The following is a 17,952-nucleotide window of genomic DNA, read 5'->3' as shown; positions in this document are numbered from 1 at the left end:
GGCTTCACCCATTCTTTCCCCCATGTAAGTTAGCTAGGGGGAAACTGAGGCACACAACATTATTAAAAAATGAATGTGTAAAAAATGAACACAGTTAACACAGAAAAATTACAATGAACCCTACAGACCAGCACACCTGCAAACAACTGGAGCAGAAATCAGAATCAGGATCATCCGTATCTAAGATCCTAGACAAGGGTTTGTCTAGCCTATTCTTAAAACTGCACAGAATGCCAGGCAAAGTGCCCAAGAATGTCAAAAATGCAAATGCAAAGTAAATGATTTAGAAATATGTACTAATAACAAGAAATATGGTTGCCTAATCAGTATAACAAGAATGCAACGGGAAGAAAGGAAAGCAAAAGCTGTTGGTGAAGTATGCAAACACTACTGTTAAGAGTATTAGATGGGAAAAAGCAATAAAGAAAATTGATTAAGTATCACTAGGCAAAACAAATCATGCCAATCCACATAGTAGTACTGTGAAAATGTTGTAAGAAATGTGATATTATAGTGGCAATTAAGGGGATATTAAAATATTAAAATAATAATAAACAAACAGGAAGTGTAAAAGGAAGACAAATATTAGGATCAAGCATATGAAAAAATCTTTTGGGTAATCTTTGTTTCAGAACCTTGCACAGAGGTATTTTCCCCCTCATGTTACCATGGCTTTCCCATAACAGTACTATTTTTCTTTAAAAATGCTTTTCAGTGATTAGGAAAGGTGCTGAGGCAGAAAAAATACATTTATTCTTTTGGCTCAAGCAATCAAAGCTCAGTAAATTACTCACTTTTTAAAACATTAAGAGTATAATCTAGGAGTTTAGAAGAGATTAAATTGATTTTTTAAATTTCTAATATATTCACATTTCATATACATGTTGCTGCTTAAATTAAGAACGTTTAGGGCTGTTGTCCTGCAGGAAGATCTAAAATAAATGAGGGGAAGGAAAAGCTCTTGGTAACTTTATCTGAGTCAAATAAGGTTAGCTGAGAGAATAATATAATTTGTTAACTAGCTTTCATTTTAATAACATGATTATGAAAACTCTTCTTTCAATGGTGTATTTGTGTAGAACGGGGAGGGCAATTATTCGGGCGGAGGGCCACTTACTGAGTTTTGGCAAGCTGTCAAGGGCCACATGTGTAGCCCCGCCCCTTGGCAGGTACCCCACGCCCCGTTGCCATCTTGTGACCAGAAGTCCCACCCTCTAGCCCCTGACCTTTGCCACCAGAAGTCCCTCTCCTTGCCCCCAGAAATACTCCTTTCAGCAAGGCGTTCTGCCATCTCAAAACCAGAAAAATACCAAATTATATTCTAAAAAGTGAACATCTACAACATTCATCAACTTGATTTAAAAAATACTGTTGTCCTGATTTACATACATTAGTGTAGTGTACGCAGAGGTGACTGTGCAATAGCATAAAATGAAGTCTTGTTCTTATATATTGTGGGGGTGGTTATAGGTTTGTGGGGCCTGTGGGTATGTGGGTAGGTTTGGAAGGAGGGTGGCTAGGGTTTGTAGTATGGCACTGCGAGGGGAGGTGTAGGTGCATGTGGATGGAGGGGGTGGTGTGTGGGACTCACTCTATGAACACACACATACACTGCCCTGTGCCTGCACGTGCGCACACACACACACTCTCTCTCTCTGCCCTATGCCTGCAGACAACACACATACTCTGTCCCTGTGCCTCCTGATGCACGCGTGTACACACACATACGCACCCCTACCAACTCAGTCCCATGCTCCACAGTCCAGGAATGCGGCCAGGAGCCACAGCCACTTGGGCTGGAGCAGGGCCGAAGCAGGAAAGCAGGCTGGGGGTGGGCAGCGCTGCGCTGCTCAAGCCTGCATAGGGCTCCCTCTGGGTCCTACTGCCCCTGGCTCCAGCCAGCTTTGACAGGGAGCAGGGGCAAATAAATATTAATTTACTAAATTTTTTAGGGGCTCTGCAGGCCAGACAGAATGGCCTCGCAGGACAGATGCAGCCTGCGGGACATATTTTGCCCACCTCTGGTGTAGAAGATTTCAGGACTTACTGACATGTCTTTTAAAAATAAGTCCATCCCTTGCCAAAAATGTAATACGCAGATTGTGCTGAAAATTCCACACCTGTTTTAAAAACTGTAGCTATAATTTATGCATTAAACTAATGTATACACTACCATTCTCATTTTAAGACACTGCAAAATAGGTTACAATTGACGGTTCTTACAATCTAACTGTTCTTTAAATATTAAATAGGGTCCTTTATGTCCTTTATTTTATAAATTACTTTAATTTTGTTCTGATAATGTATACGTATTTTTTCCTTGATATTATCTGAACTGTTAAAGTTTAACAGTTCCTATTATGCTCTCATTGTTAGCACCTGAAAACATTAGAAGTAATAACAAGAATGAAAAAAACTTAGAGATGAGCAATTTCCTGTATGTGGATGAGCTCCCTACCAGTGGAGTCATCTGGGTTCAGAGGCAGTTCAGGACACAGTGGCAATGCCGCTTGAGGACTTATACATGATGGCATTTTTTAAAGCTACAATAAAAAAATCTTTTTAGTAGATAAAACATACTAGGTACAGGAAGAAAGCAGCGACCTTATGTGTGTTGGCTTCCCATCAAAAGATGAGACGTATAGGGTAAAAGAGCAAAATGTAAAAATCGATAAATTCACTAGAAGAGGAGCAGAATAATGTGAGAACATTTAAGACGGTAATTTCAAATTAATGTTTCCAATATTTGACAATATCACTTATTTATGTGTTTGCTACTGTGGCAATAAATTTAACCAGGCTCCTAACTTGACTAAGAAAACAGACAGAGACCAGAGGTGCTAATACTGCTTATTTCAGTTAAATGTTCTGAGATAAGGAATCCTACATGCTTTGTTTTGTCTTGATATATTACCCTGTGTATGGATGTTAGTTTATTTTTCTCTCTGAGAAACCAGAAACTGATAACCGTTCCTATAAGCAGAATATTTCCCTTTTCTTTAAGTAAACTGCCTGTATGTCTGTGTGTGTGTCAGATCAGTGATTTATTTTCCAAGGTCGTTTTTTTTCCTCTTTTTGTCCTGAGTATAAAAGTATGCCTGTAAAGTTATAGAGTTTGAGAAATCCTTTGAAACAGACAAGTGGGTGATTCCCCTTGCTATATGGAATTCTCCCTGTGATCACAGTACAGCCCTAAATAAAGAACGGCTGGCTCTGTCAGTTCTGATTCAACCACAACACAGTTTGATTTCTTCCACACTACCAATTAAGCATCCTTGCAGCTCTTATTCTCAATTATTATACAGGACAGACTTAAAAAAATCATTGATTAAAACCTGTTTTCAGACACCACTACTTTGAGTCATAATGAAACTTTACATTTTAATTTGGTGTTCTGAAGTCCTATTCTATTACTATGCATGAAAAGCACTAATGTAAATTTGACACCTTCCCAAACCCCTAAAATATGCATCAGGCATGTCTCAAGTTAAATAACAAACACGAATGCCTCTTTTAGCAAAAAGAAAGAAGAACAAAACAGTATGTACTGCAACTGCACAGACGGTTCTCAATTTATAACTACTTTACAATAATAAATTCAAAATACCAAAAAGGATAATATTAACTTTAATTTATATGGTCTAGGGATCAATAGGAATAACTCCATTACCTAAAGGAAGTATTAGTTTTGGAAAGCATGGATTATATTTGAGTAAAATACAAATAAATGGATAGACACAGAAACATTATTTGCTTGGACAGCTTGTCTATATAATTTTATTAACTGTCAAACTGAAAACGCATATTGATCATTGAACCTTCACAGGTTCTTTAAAAGAACTGACTACACGATGTCAAAAGCTGCAATCATTTTATCACTTATCTTTCCTCCTTACAATTTGATCAGCTGTGCCAAAAATATACTGAAGAGTAACTAAAATCATTATGTGTGATATCAAAATGCATTCCTGTAAAGAATAAAAGTAAATGTAATAGACTACTAACATCAATGAAATGAAGAAATGATGGCTGAAGAGTGCTGTTTCTGTACAACAATGTGCTTTGTGATAAGCCTGTGCAAAGTGGCTAGTATTCGCTTCAGATTCGGATTCAGACGATTTGGGGGACAGTGATTCGATTTGGTGACTCGAATCATTGTCCCAAATCAATTTGGCCAATTCTGATTTGGGGATTTGGCCACTGCCAAATCAGCCAAATCTCTGAATCAAACAGGCCCTATCACTTGCCTGCTCTCCCAGCCCCGTCAATGGCTACCCACCCAGCCCCAGTCTCCCAGCTTTAAAAAAAGCCCCATATTAACTGACTGCTGCCAGGTGTGTGGGTGATCCCTGCTGCCCCCCGCTGTATGGGGGGCTTCCCTCCCTTTTTTTTAAAGAACAAAGCCCCACACTCACCGGCTGCTGCAGTGGCTGCCAAGGCCTCTGGGGGCTCATGGCAGAGCCCCCCATGCAGTGTGAGGCAGTGGGGGGTGGCAGTGGGGATCGCACCCCCGCCTGACAGTAGTTGGTGAGTTGGGGCTTTTCTTTTTTCTTTTTAAAGAACTGGGAGCTGGGGCCAGGTGGGGAAGGCATGGGGTGGGACTGGGAGAGCGGGCGGGGGTCAGGAGGCGCTCAGGGGGGTTGGAGGATGAATGTAGAAACTTAGACTAACCTGCAAAGACTGAATCAATCCAGGCTCCAGCTTTCTGAATGTCTGTTCCTAGCCTAAGCGTACATTAGCAGGTCTACATATCAAGTTTATCTGAGCTTATCAGGGCAAAGAGAATTAAATCTGATAGGCAGCCTCTTTTAAGACCTTCAATTTGAACAAAAAGGGAGGAAATATGTAAACCAGAGAAATTCTCTCTGCATTGTCGAAATGTGGCCTGAGATACCACTGTAGGGCTGAGTACCAGCTGCCAAAAAAAGAAATTATTTGACATTGAACTTCATTGAGAACAAGTCTCCAAAACTGTTTTAAACCCTTCATGTTTACTGAACTGTTTATTTCTTTTATCACAAAACAAACAAAAAAATGACTATTTATAAATGTATGTGCCAGCAGGGCTTGTGATAAATCAGATCATTTAAAATATTTTAATGAACTTGAAAAAAATATCAACATTTTGAATTAAAATTACTAAACTAAAACAAATGAATGGGATTAACTTTAATTAGGAATACTTCAGGTTTAATGAAAAGTGGATTTAGATGATTAATACAGCATGAACTGACCTAAAACACAAACTGACTCCACTGAGTAGCTGCATATACGTTAAGAAAATTAAGAAAACTATAATGGTATAAGGAAAATAGCAAACCCTAGTTAAGATGTAAAGTTTCAGTCAATGGAAGAAGGAAGTATGAATTAAACAAATTCTTGAAGGTATACATTGATACTTTTGCTTTGCAACATTGAGAACATTTGAATTTTTCCTGCAAGTATTTTATATTAATACTATTCTCTTTCTGCAAGAAAGATTGAGTGGAAAAATCTTAGCAATTTCTTTCTTTGAGATAAAAACAAAAACATAAGATATTTCAGGGGATTTTCCTCCTCTCTTCCTCCACTATTACCTCAGTGCTCAGAAGTCAGTTACCTATTTTTGAAAAATGTTCTGCACAAACCAATAAATCATCAGATATTACAGTAGCATACTTTATGTAATATAATGAAACATACTGTTTTCAAAAGAAATAAGAAAAAACTGAATATTTGGAATGCCACATATTTTACTCTATCTCCTTAAATATTCTGAGTTACCCTTGTTATAAAAGTTTTAGAATTATAGGTTCCAGGTGTGTTGGTGAGATATTGCTTCTCTTGGCAGCATTTCCCAATATTCTGAAGAAATGCAAAAGTTTACTTGTTAATATATATATGGCTTGTCCTAAGGGCCTACTCTGTTTCAGTTTGGAATTTGCAATTTCCAAGCACAGTTTAACCAAAAACAATGGATGAACCAAAAGTAATGCCAAAAATTGAAGTTAACTACTTTACTGTAGTAAAAGATTAGTTCCAACATTAACAACAGATGTTCAAAACTTACTGTCTTCTTCCTTTTGTCCTGTTCTGTAGGCGGTTCCTCATCTTCTGTTACTTTGGGTTCTTCAAAATGAGACATCAACATACAGCTAAGAGCAAGAACAAGAGATGACTTAAATACACTCTACCAATTAAAAGGCTTTACATTAATACCGGGGGGTGGGGTGGGGAGGGGGTGGAACCTCACTAGGTATTCAAGGTTATGGGAAAAAATATGATTAGACTATTTACAAATGAGCATTGCTTCTGAACATCAGGCCTTATCAAAAGGGTAATAACAGAGAAAATAGAAGAGTCTTTATTACTTATAATATTTGATACTTTATTGCAAACCCATTCTCCTGTTAGAGAAGTGTCTGAAATTGCCAGCCACTCTAGATAACTAGTTCCCAGCTGAAATGGGTTGATCCAGATAAACTATATTAAGATTTATTCCCAAATCATGTACAGAGTGAGGCCCCTTTTTGGTTTGTATCTTTGTTACACTAAACAGCCAAATTCAGAGTTCACTATGGTTATAAAAAGAAACTGACAAACGTTCATATATCTAATTCCCCTAACACAGGGGTACGCAACGAAATGAGACCTATGGAGCCATTGCATCTTCCAAATTTCCAAAGTCTAAGCACCACAAGCCTGATCAGAGCCAGGTCGTGTCCCCTTTCCCCATGGAGCCAGGCTGGGACCAGATCACGCCCCCTTCCCCATGCAGGGCCAGGTGAATCCACCTATCTTCCTGCCCCTCTCCATGTGGTTGCATGGTGGCTGAGTGCTAGTCCCTGGCTTTGTATTGAAAGCACCATCTGGCCCGCTGTCAGACTGGGCACTGCCCAGCTTGCTCACTAGGCAAAAAAGTTAGGCACCATTGTCCTAATACATTAGAGCTTTAGAAGTAAAATGTTCAGATGCTTAGTGCTTGGTTCTGATCAACAAGAACAGCACTATTTATAAGGCTGCAGAATAAGTCTATGACTAAATGATGCTTATGAGCAGAGGTGTCTCCACCTTCATGCTCCATTGTGCTTTGAGGTAATCTGATGGAGTTTATTCTTCACTGGAGTGATATATACAATACTTCAGTGAGAAGAGAGATCCCACAGGACTTGGGCAAATGTCAACAACTATCCTACGTGTTGCCATCTGGAAACCTATCCATCTGGAAGTCCACCTGATGGGGAGACAGGCAGGTTGTTTATAGTTCCTTCCAGAACAGCAACACAATCTGAGTGGCTCAGTTTCTCTAAAACGTTGCCCCTTTTCCCCTTCAATTCTGTTTAGCAAATCAGTGAGGGTATTGATTTTTCTATCTACTGGAGGCAGTACAGCCAATAACCTAAGATTACCATAAAAAGTTCTGCATTGTCTCTCTATTTATCCACTCCATATGTTTACCTACATATCGGAACTGGCAAAAAGGATTAAAAACAGAAAGAAAGCCTTACACCAGGGATTTTCAACCTTTTATGGTTGGTGTAGCCCCAGTGGCCAGTGGAGGAGCAGGGAGTCCCCCGGCAGCCGATCATCGAGCGAGGGAAGGGAGATCCCCCGGCAGCCGTCCCCCAGAAGTGAAACGGTAAGTGCCAGCGGTGCACGGTGGTGCTGGCGAAAACAAAAGCGCCAGTGGCACATGGCAACACAAAGTATTGGCAGCCCCTCCGCCTGCTTTCCATCACATATCCCCTGGGGCCTTCCCAAGTACCCCCAGCTGACAACCCCTGCCTTACACCATCTATACACATCATTAACAATTAAATTTCATTAAAAAAAAGTTAGGGCCCAAGCAATTTCTCCCCCTTTTGTAGGTCACATTTCACTAGCCTGCTTCAAAACCATGCTTCTAAGCCATGTTAAAAAGCAGTGTCAAAAAAATGTTATAGAACCCAAGGGCTCTCCTTATTTTAAATTTATAAGCAACCAGGGAATCTTTGTACCTTAGCTTTGTAAACACAAGTTGCAAAAGTATAGCTTTAGATCTCCAAGTTGCTTAATTGAGGATAAAAAACGAGTTGCTGGAGGGGAAAAAAACTCCTGTTCTTGAGAGTCAAAACAGGTTATTCTTTTCCCAGATGTTTTTGTAATGATTAAAGCACCTGAGAAAGGCAATTATGGACTCCTAAACAGTAATAAACATGCCAATAGGAAAATACACAAAATCTGTAATACACTACATAAAGAACTAGGTAGCAGCATGATGAAGTAGCTTTAACAATTTAGAAATTCTGTAGTTTGCAGTCAAAATCACTTTTGAAATTACACAAAATGAAAGGGCAGAGATCTTCATAAGTTTTAACTGCACAACTCCTCACTTGAATCAGTGGAACAGAATCATATTTAATCCATACTTACACAATGGTTTGTACAACTTACAAAAAAATTCAATACTCGCTTGGAAAGGAAAAAGAACAACAAATAAACCTGCCTCTCTACATAAACAAACTGTCTTTAATTCAGGACAATACATCTCCAGAAACAGAACACACAACAGTCAATGAAACTGAAAAGCAATATACTTAAATCTGATAAAAAGAAAATATTCCTTTTATACCACTAATAACTAGTTTGTTCTCAATTACATCTTATGACAATGAGTTATATACAAGGATCAGTGGATTCAAAAGCGATTCAATATTTATACATAAAATAGAAACATTCACACTTATACTGTGTAGCATAAAAATATCTCTAATATACAATGGATATAAGCCCTCTTCCTTCAGGGTATAAATTGATTACTAAGACAAGGGTTAAGGAGTTCAGAAGCTCCTTCCATTAATAGGAAGTTTATTTCAAATGTATCCATTAATGTAAGTTTTTTGCTTCATCCTCTGAAACAGGCTGTACTATTCACAGGCCCACCATCCAGAATCTGCCATGGATGGACTAGGTACTGCTCATATGTCCCACCGAAAATCACTGAGCTGCGTTATCAAACTGTTTTATTCATGGTATTTATTTTTTCATCCAACTGAAAAAAAATTTCCATATGACAGGACAGGATAATTATGTTATCTTGGGATGTTAAATATTTCCTTTTTTCTTGTGAATATATCTGGGTGAAGTTGAAAGGAAACTGCTTTTAAATTGTTCAGGAAGAGGTTAAAAATATACAGCAGAATCCACCCGCCCATATATTCCTACTACTACTGCCAAATTAATCAGAGGATCAGGATGCACATGCTTAATGAGCCTGATCGGGGAAAAAAAAAAAATTAAAAAAAAAAAATCAGTGCTTTCTCCTTTGGTATAAGATAAAGTTGAAAAAAAACTGAATTAGTTTATAACAAAGATACTCTTTGATTTGACAAAATACGAGACACTCTGGAATATGTTTGAATAATGACACTCCTGCTTTCTAGAACAAATTGTATTTTGATATCTGTTATACTATATTATTGACAAAGATTTTTTTTCCTCATGTATATTTATGAGTAATGTCACTAGGAAAATGTTATTATGTAAATCTTGCTTTCTCTCTCATGTAGCTTATCATGGCTTCAAATGGAGACACAAAATATGATGCCGGCTTGTATTCATGTGTTACCATTATTTTCCTTTTTTCCACAAAAAAAAAAATCTTTTTTTTTTAATATTCTTATAATTCACTGTAAATTTATATTTACATACAATGGGACAAATGGCACCTTTGTTTTTATACTCAGAAATGGAACTATAATTTATATTGCTTTATACACTCAAATAAAATGCAGATGGGTGAGAAAGCTGTCTACAATTTAGTACAAAAACTATTTTATGTGTATTATAAAAGTATTTTCCAATTGAAGATAATCATTCTTAATCCAAACTGTATGGGTTTCTTCTATTTATTTGGTATTCTGCCATCTAGCGCACACAAGAAATTGACATCAATTTTTTGAAGTATTTCCTATCCATCTTTACAGCTTATTTTGCAATTCAAAAGCAAGAAGTTGGATATGTTTAGACATAATTTTGTGCTTAGTTACAACAAGTCGGAGAGACTCCCAGGTTTGTATCTACAGTTTTCAACAAAAAACATATTCTCTAGCCAGATGCTATTTATTCAAGTACAAGATTTTAAGAACACATTTCTGCATTTCAAATACCTACTAGTAGATTTAAAAAGATCCTTCGCAAAAATCTTTTCAGTCTTTTCAAGGAAATGTAAAGCAAGCATTATCAGTCCCACAGTCATACAAATACATCTGGAAATGTCAAAGACTGTATCTTTGTTTTCTAGGATTTCTAATTAATTTCTGCTTTCTTTTAAAAAAAGGTATTAGTTATTTTACAGTAGTTTTGAAAGGTACTGTATTTAAGCTAGCTGCTAGTGGTGCTGAAAAGTTGAATTTTGCAAGACTTAATTTGTTGTTTAAGTAAAAAAACAACCACCACTTAAGTGTCAAACAGGTTCATCCAGGGTGTGAATAGATGTCACATTTAAAAAGTTTTAAGCACTTCAAAGGGTGAATCGGACAGACATACATGCCCTCCAAAATGCTCCAAACAGCTGATCCTCTGTAAAAGTAAAACTGATGGAATGAGGTGGCATTTAGTAATGCATTGCTTTTTGTTACATATGGCCGCTCGATGTAGTGCAACAGGGGAGCCTTGTACCCCATCCTGAACCTGCAGAGAAGGGACCCCACATCTCTCCCAGATGGGATGAAAACAGATGCAGAGAGGTATATACAGAATAAGGGATGGAAAGTAGAAAACCCAGCTTTGAGCGAGGGCAGGGGAAATGATGGGGCAGATTTCCTGGTAATGGGTCAATAGAGCCAAACTGACAGTCTGCTCCATTCCCCATACAACTGTGCGTGTGCGAGCGCGCACGTGCGTGCGTGGCATGCGCCTGCAACTTCGAAGCATTTCAGATATTATGTCTTTGTGATGTGCAGCTTTGCGATGAACCAAAACTATTGGAACTAATTATAAGAATACCTCAAATGAAGCTCTCAGGCCATTCTACAACAAATCAAAACAAGCCCAAAATATTTTCTAAATGATAAAGTGTTAAAAAAGGGACAAAAAACTTGGACAGAAAAAAATCAAGAGCTGTAACAGTTTAAATTATAATAAATATGTGCCTATTAGTGACTATAACTGTCACATTGAAATGGACTTCTGAAAAAGATGACGTTTCATTTAAGCATTTGAAAACTGCAACCATTCACTGATGTAATTTGGTGAAAACAATGAAATTAAGTCTGAAGGAATACTAGTATTAGCTTGTCTTAAAAAAAAAGAAAAAAAAAAAAGAGGACTGCTCATGCATCCCTTTTCCAGGTAGAAACGCTGCCTCCTCGTTCAAGCATGTTAAGCAAAGGAGGAAGCTCAGTAGAGTAAGATCATATAATCAATAGTAACTGAACAGAAGAAACTTCTGCTTCAAAGAACAACATCCTAAAGAATGTTAGGCAGACGAAGAAAAGAGAAGGGGAGAAGGAAGAAGGGAAAAAGAGATGCTTCATAATTCTTCCCCCACCACTGGAGAAACACTGAAAACCTGTGCCATCTAGTTATAAAAGCTTTGAAAAATAAGTATTGAAGTTTTTGTAAAGGTTAGATTTCAGATAAATAGTAGCTACTCACTTAAATACAAATCAGCCTTTTTCCTTTCTAAGCATCACTTTTCCCCCTCACACACAAATACAATATATATATATAGTGAGTGGGGTTTTGTTTGATGTACATTTTTACAGCTTTAAGGATGCAACTCCCCATTGCCCAGAAATCTCTTGAAATATGGAGTATATCCACTATTCTTCATTTCCTACACTGCATTGTTTAGCAGTGTTAACTGCTGTATTTCAGTAGCAGATAAGGTTATACACATAATTTTCTAACCTCTCAAACAGGGGGTTTGTGAGGATTCATTTTAGTAAAGTGCTTTGCAAAAAACTGCTATTGAAATGCAGCATGGTTTTAGGTCAAAATGTTTAACTATGATTTAGAATTTTTTTTTATATATCTACATCTTGATGAATTTTGAACATACTAAATTATATATTACAATAAAATGCTGAAAAGCACAGCATAAAGATCAAGAAACCATTTTTGTTGCTGATAAAGGGATAATTAATTACTGATAAAATTGACAGTCAATATAACTTTCCTCCACAAAAAAACCCTCATACCTATTAATTTCAGATATACACATGCCTAAAATTAGAGACTGCATCATAAATTTACTTAAAGTTTTCTGGCAAATTCATCAGATACAAATTGTTTATGGATACTTATATAAGACCGTTTGGTAGGTAAATGTATTAACTAATAGCTAATTAAATTTAATCTTACTGTAAGGCTGTTCAGCAAAAAAAACTTTTTTTTCATATTCTAATACAATCTCTTACAAAAACAAAATTCTTAAGAACATATGTCTCAATTTCTACAAGCAGGTTTGTTTGTTTTTTAGAGAGAAAGGAAGAGAAAGAGAGAGAGAAACTACATATGTTAAACTGCTACTACTGTTCAACATACACAAGTTAATTAGATATTCCACTTACTCTTTGTAAGTTCCTGTTTCAGGATCTTCAGTCATAACATCATGCAGCCCTTCCACTGAGACGTTAATGATACCACAAAATTTATCTTGAACAACACTGGAAAAGAACAGGAAAATGACTTAGCTAACCAGGAAATCTGCTTGATAGCTATAGGGCATATCTATAATGTTTTCATTATTAAATGTTTAGTTGAACACATTGCTAAGTACTTTTTCAAAACGCTTATATAAAAAATTCACAAATAGCCAAGAGGCAACAGTTAAAAACAAATGACTAAATATATTCTAGAGGCAAATTAATTGGAAATGTACAGTTTACAATTAAAAAAAAATGAAACAATGCTATGCCATCTACAAATATACATACAACTTATTAGACACCAGCAAAACTTAATGAAAATTGCTAAATTAACACGATGCATCTGTTACTGCCGTAAGTAAAATATGCAAAGTGTTTCTCAGAGAGGATGCTAGGTCACTCACTCCTGATATTGGTATTTCTTGTTTTCTTTTATCATGTCAAAACTTTAAATATGGGACAACGCTGAGCACATCTGTTGGCTTTTGAAAAATGCTTATTTATTAAAATCCTGAATAAGGACTTGTGAACAGTTTACAGCTACCACTAAAATGTTCTTACTAAAAAAATACCAGTATTACTTAAATTTACCATTTTTAAAGTCAGATGTTTGAGCACCTACTATTTGAAGAAATTACATTTAGGCAAAAATTACTGCAAATCTCTTTATGTTACTAGGGAATATCTTACCAGTAAAGCGTTGGCTTATTTTAAAATTAATAGGGGCCAACAGTGAGCAAATCTGACCTCTGCTGTAACATGAGGTATGATCCTTCATTCATCAGATCCTTTAGAAAGGCACCAATCCTGATTTAAAATCTGTAAGTGGCAGAGTATTCATAACATCCCAATGGTTAATTATTATATTTAAAAAGTGGCTTATACCTAGAATAAGCATACCCAGTTTCAGTTTCCAGCCATTGTATTTCTTATGCCTTTGTCTGTTTGATTGAAAGAGCCCTCTATCATCATTTTAACTGATTTAGAGCTTGTAAAGATGCTACTACTGGGAACAACACATCACAGCATCTAGCTTTGAGGGAACAGAAAACTGTCTTTCAGTGTGCACAGTAAAATGGTGATGGCTGTGACTCCATTTATTAGAAGACCTATTGTATCCCCTCAATCTCATCCCTTTCACTTTTCTGGTGAAGGGAATGACAAAGGAGCAAGTAATTCTTTATGACATATCTATATAGATATCTAGCTAGCTAGCGATATATCTATCTATAATCAATATATAGATATACCAATATGTATAGATATAGATAGATCAATAGATAGATAGATAGATCTACATAGAGAGAGATATAGATCTATATATCTCTCTCTATATATAGATATAGATTTATATAGCTATCTATCTATGGATAGATATTTAGATGCAGGTAGTATATTGTTTGCTTAGCCTTAAACCAGGGCACTAAAAAGTCTATGGACTCTCCTGGATCATCCAACTTCTGCATATGCTGGTTCAGCAGCACAGGATGTGTGTGTTTTATTCTGTTTTGTTACTTATATCGCAGTTGTCATTCTAATCAAGCACTGGATAGCAATGAAGCAAGCAAGATGACTCACATTTATTACATTTTCTCTCTCAGCCTCTTCCCAGGGGAGAAAATGTGTGAAGTGTGATGTTTGTTTTGCGCATATATATACACTACAACATGTTTATGTTAAAGATGACAAGGTTTTCAAAATGTGTCATGCACTTGAAGCAGACAGTGGTGAGGTTTGGGGCGTCCCTTATTTCTTGGAGAAGCTTAGTTACAATTTTAGTTTAGTCTCCTGCACAAAGTTTCATTGTATTTGGGGAATTAAATTGTAAACTACAATCTTCATCCCAGAGGCACACCATGAAAGTTTTAGATAACCAGGTCCCAATCTTACACACACTTTCATACCTACTTAATGTTAAATGTACAAACATACTCTTGCTGAAGGTAGTGGGAATGCTTAAATAGATGCTTAAAATTTGCTTAATACTTAAATAGATGCTTAAGGCCTGCATTTGCAGATATCAGGCCTTAAGCTTTAGGGAGAGCAAGTAGAAAAATTCTGATCTGGAAGTTGGTCAGTAATACTAAATCACACTTTTTGTGCACAAATACTTTGCTATCTATACCAAATAGATACAAAGTCAAGTTAATAACAAAAAAATATATATTATTCTGAGTTACTCTGGACCAGAACTAGGGCTGCATGAGATGAATCGATGATATGGATCCATAGGAATCATGCAGCTTATAGTCAGAGAAATAAAGGAGTTTTTGGGGAAAGAAAGGTTCCCCAGTAATTCTTGGAAGGAGATGTTTCCTACAGCCTGAGCAGGCTGGATGGTTTCATTGAGGATTTCCCTTCTAGAATAGCTGTTAGACGCTAGAACACAAGGCTCTCTCTACATGTCATCCAAGCAAAATCATGTGCCTCTGTTACCTACATGGCAATTATTTTTTCCTGCTCACAAGTTTCATGAGCACTGGATTACTGCAGAGATTTTGGCATCTCTGGCCACATGCATACTAGCTCCCTCCCAGAACTACCCCTAAGAAACAAGCCCTGCCCACTTGCTGCACTTTGGAATACACTCGAGTGCAGTATTCAGAACATGGCCTGAACGACATGCCTGAGATCTGGAGGGGTCTTGAGGACATACCAGCACTACTCTCAGTTTTCTTAAGATAGAGTCTGAGAGTAGTGTTGGGATGTGTATTCAGGACCCCTCTAAGTCATCTACAAAGCATATTCACCAGACTGGAATATACATGGAGTGGGAGTGAGTGGTCAGGGATAAGCAAGAAGTTACTAGAGACACTGCCTGTAATGCTGTAGATCAGGGGTGCTTAAACTTTTTTAGTCTAAGTATCCCCGGCAGCCAGACACCGAGCAAAGGGAGGGAGGGTGGCGTGCGGTCGGATGCCGAGCGGGGGCGGGGGAAGGGCGTGACGCACAGCCAGACTGAGCGGGGAGGTGGGGATGGCATGCGGGTGGGCAGGGATGGAGCACTGCTGCCCCCCAGGAGCAGCGCCGGGTAGCTCACTGGGCTCGGGTGAGAACAGCAGCACCCCTCTGCAGGGCGGGGAAGCTCACCGGGCTGGTTTATAGCAGCAGCAGCTGCTGCGTGCAAGCCTCCCTGCTCCACAAAGGGGCACCACTGCCCTAGCCCTGCTCTGTCGCCTCCCACCCACGCATGTCCCCTACGACCAATCCAAGTACCCCCAGGGGTACACACAACCCCAGCTGACAACCCCTGCTGTAGAGGACTGGGCTCCAGAAAAGAATAGCTCAGCAGGACAGAAAACCAGAAGTGATATGCCTCTTCAGGGGCTGCTTCATTTAATTACCTGAAGTGGGTTAGAGTACAAACTGTCCTGGAGAGAGCTTTTATTCACATTTTTTACAGGATTTACAGATAAACAGCAAGAGTTCATGCCTACCCTACCTTAGCAGTCTGAGCTTTACAATATCTGTGATTTTCTGAACTGAGCAAAGAACATTGACTGTTGGGAATCTGAGACATCCTCTGGAAGCTAAAAGGTGGGAGGGAGTGCTTTATAGATCTGTAGTAATATTATTTAGTCAGCGGTACTCTTTAAAAGAAGCATGCAGACAACAAATCTTCTGTTTCCTGAAGGTGATATTTCTATGTCACTTTATATAAAATAGAAATAGTTTTTCTTTGCTTTATAATTATAAACATTTGTTGGCAGAAAGATTAAAAATGTGTAGGAAACTGCCAAGTTGAAAAAAAAAAAATCAAGGAATGCAAAAGACTCCAACAAAACAGGATAAATATTAACTGTAGTCTTCAGGAAAGGCAATGTGAATCTTTCATCTGTCCATTAAACGGAACAAGCTGCTTCTTCAAAGGCTTAGCCAGCAACTAGGGAATCATTATGCAAGGTAACTCTTTTAATGCAAAACACATCTAAAAAATCCTAAATCAATATAGTTTCACCAGGATTTGACAAACAACTCTAGGTAAACATTCAATGATAATATAAAAGGGATTATGTTTTATTCTTACTGGACTGAATAAGGAAACAACTTATAAATCAAGGTAATATAAGGATCTCTAGAATTAGCCAGGGTTTGTTTCAAGAGAGATGCTGGTAAATTGAAGTGTTAGCCACATGGAAGACAGAGACTGTGTCCAAATAAACATTTCTTTCAAAATTAAATAATTACCATTATTTGTTTTAGAGTATACATTTTACACAACAAAAAGTCATTTTTTGTTTCATTTGCTTCTATTTCAGCCAATACAAATTATTTGTCTTATCAGGTGATGTTCTCATTACTCTTGCATCTTCCTAATTTGTCTCAGTAAAAATGTTTGTGTTTTTCACTGAGAAAAGACAGGTCCAAACACTGCAGATTTATAACTCCTGTCAGGAAGAGCAGTAGGACCAAACCCTAATACTGCTATTGATAGTATAAATGACATTACTGGTGGAGGGGCTTATATAATGTCTGTCCGAGAAACATGCTCCACCTAAAATGACACCAGAATATGGCCTGCCTATTGGGGGACTGATTATTTCAGTAGCTCTTATTTTAATGATCACATCCTTTTTTACAATAAAAACAAAGTTGATGTCAAATGAGGTGGATTCCAGGAAAAAAAATTTACATAGCTTTGTCCTTTTCCCTTTCACTTCAATCAACTAAGATACACATTTAACATTCTCATTCTTCCAAAAAGTATTTGTGCAAAAATTCAGCTTCAACGTTGTAATTATATATCCGTTAACTACGTACTGGGCACAAATGCACAAGACACTGACTGTGCAGTAGCCTGATACTATTACACAGTAGCATTATATGGCAAAAATCATGCCAAGATGCTACTGTGCAGCAGTATTAGCCTACTGTGCAGTAGCATCGAGGCAGACAACTTGACACTACCCATAGGCACTAGAATTGAATACTTTCAGGGTTGAATGATGGATTTGAAGCAACGAATTCAAAATAGGACAAATGCAGATCAAGAGCCTTTTGAAATATGGGATCCAAATCCAGAGAATAGGAGCCTCTGGTTGTCCTCTGCCCTTGGAAAATTCCCTTTGAAATGGGCAGATCTTCCTTCGGCATAGTGATCAGAATCTACTGGCACCAATATAAAAAGGGGATTGTGGTCTTAAAAAATATGGACTCATAACTGAACAGTAAAGTTTCACTTCATAGTTGGGCACAAACATAAGCACTGATTTCTTATTTTTGATGCAAAACTGTAGACAAAAATACCGACATTGTAGATTAGGTTGTTTAAACATGCAAATGATTTAAAATTCAGGTGTATGTGATTATGGACATAAAACTATGCCTGCAAAAAAGGAGA

The 17,952-nt window shown here is 37.5% G+C and overlaps 1 protein-coding gene across 1 annotated transcript in view; it reads right to left on the bottom strand.

Annotated features, from left to right (window-relative positions):
* Positions 1–17,952, bottom strand: part of IPO11 (importin 11) — a 280,310-nt gene that overhangs the window by 37,634 nt on the left and 224,724 nt on the right. The window contains exons 28-29 of the mRNA XM_019532129.1: positions 12,534–12,629; positions 6,050–6,134 (exon numbers count right to left, since the gene is read on the bottom strand). Coding sequence (XP_019387674.1) covers positions 6,050–6,134; positions 12,534–12,629 — 181 coding nt within the window. The remainder of the gene's footprint in view (positions 1–6,049; positions 6,135–12,533; positions 12,630–17,952) is intronic.

This window comes from Crocodylus porosus, unplaced genomic scaffold (genome assembly GCF_001723895.1).
Source record: "Crocodylus porosus isolate Cpor-Errol unplaced genomic scaffold, CroPor_comp1, whole genome shotgun sequence".
NCBI lineage: Eukaryota > Metazoa > Chordata > Crocodylia > Crocodylidae > Crocodylus > Crocodylus porosus.
The sequence above is the reverse complement of the archived record's forward strand: the minus strand, read 5'-3'. Positions and strand labels throughout refer to the sequence as shown.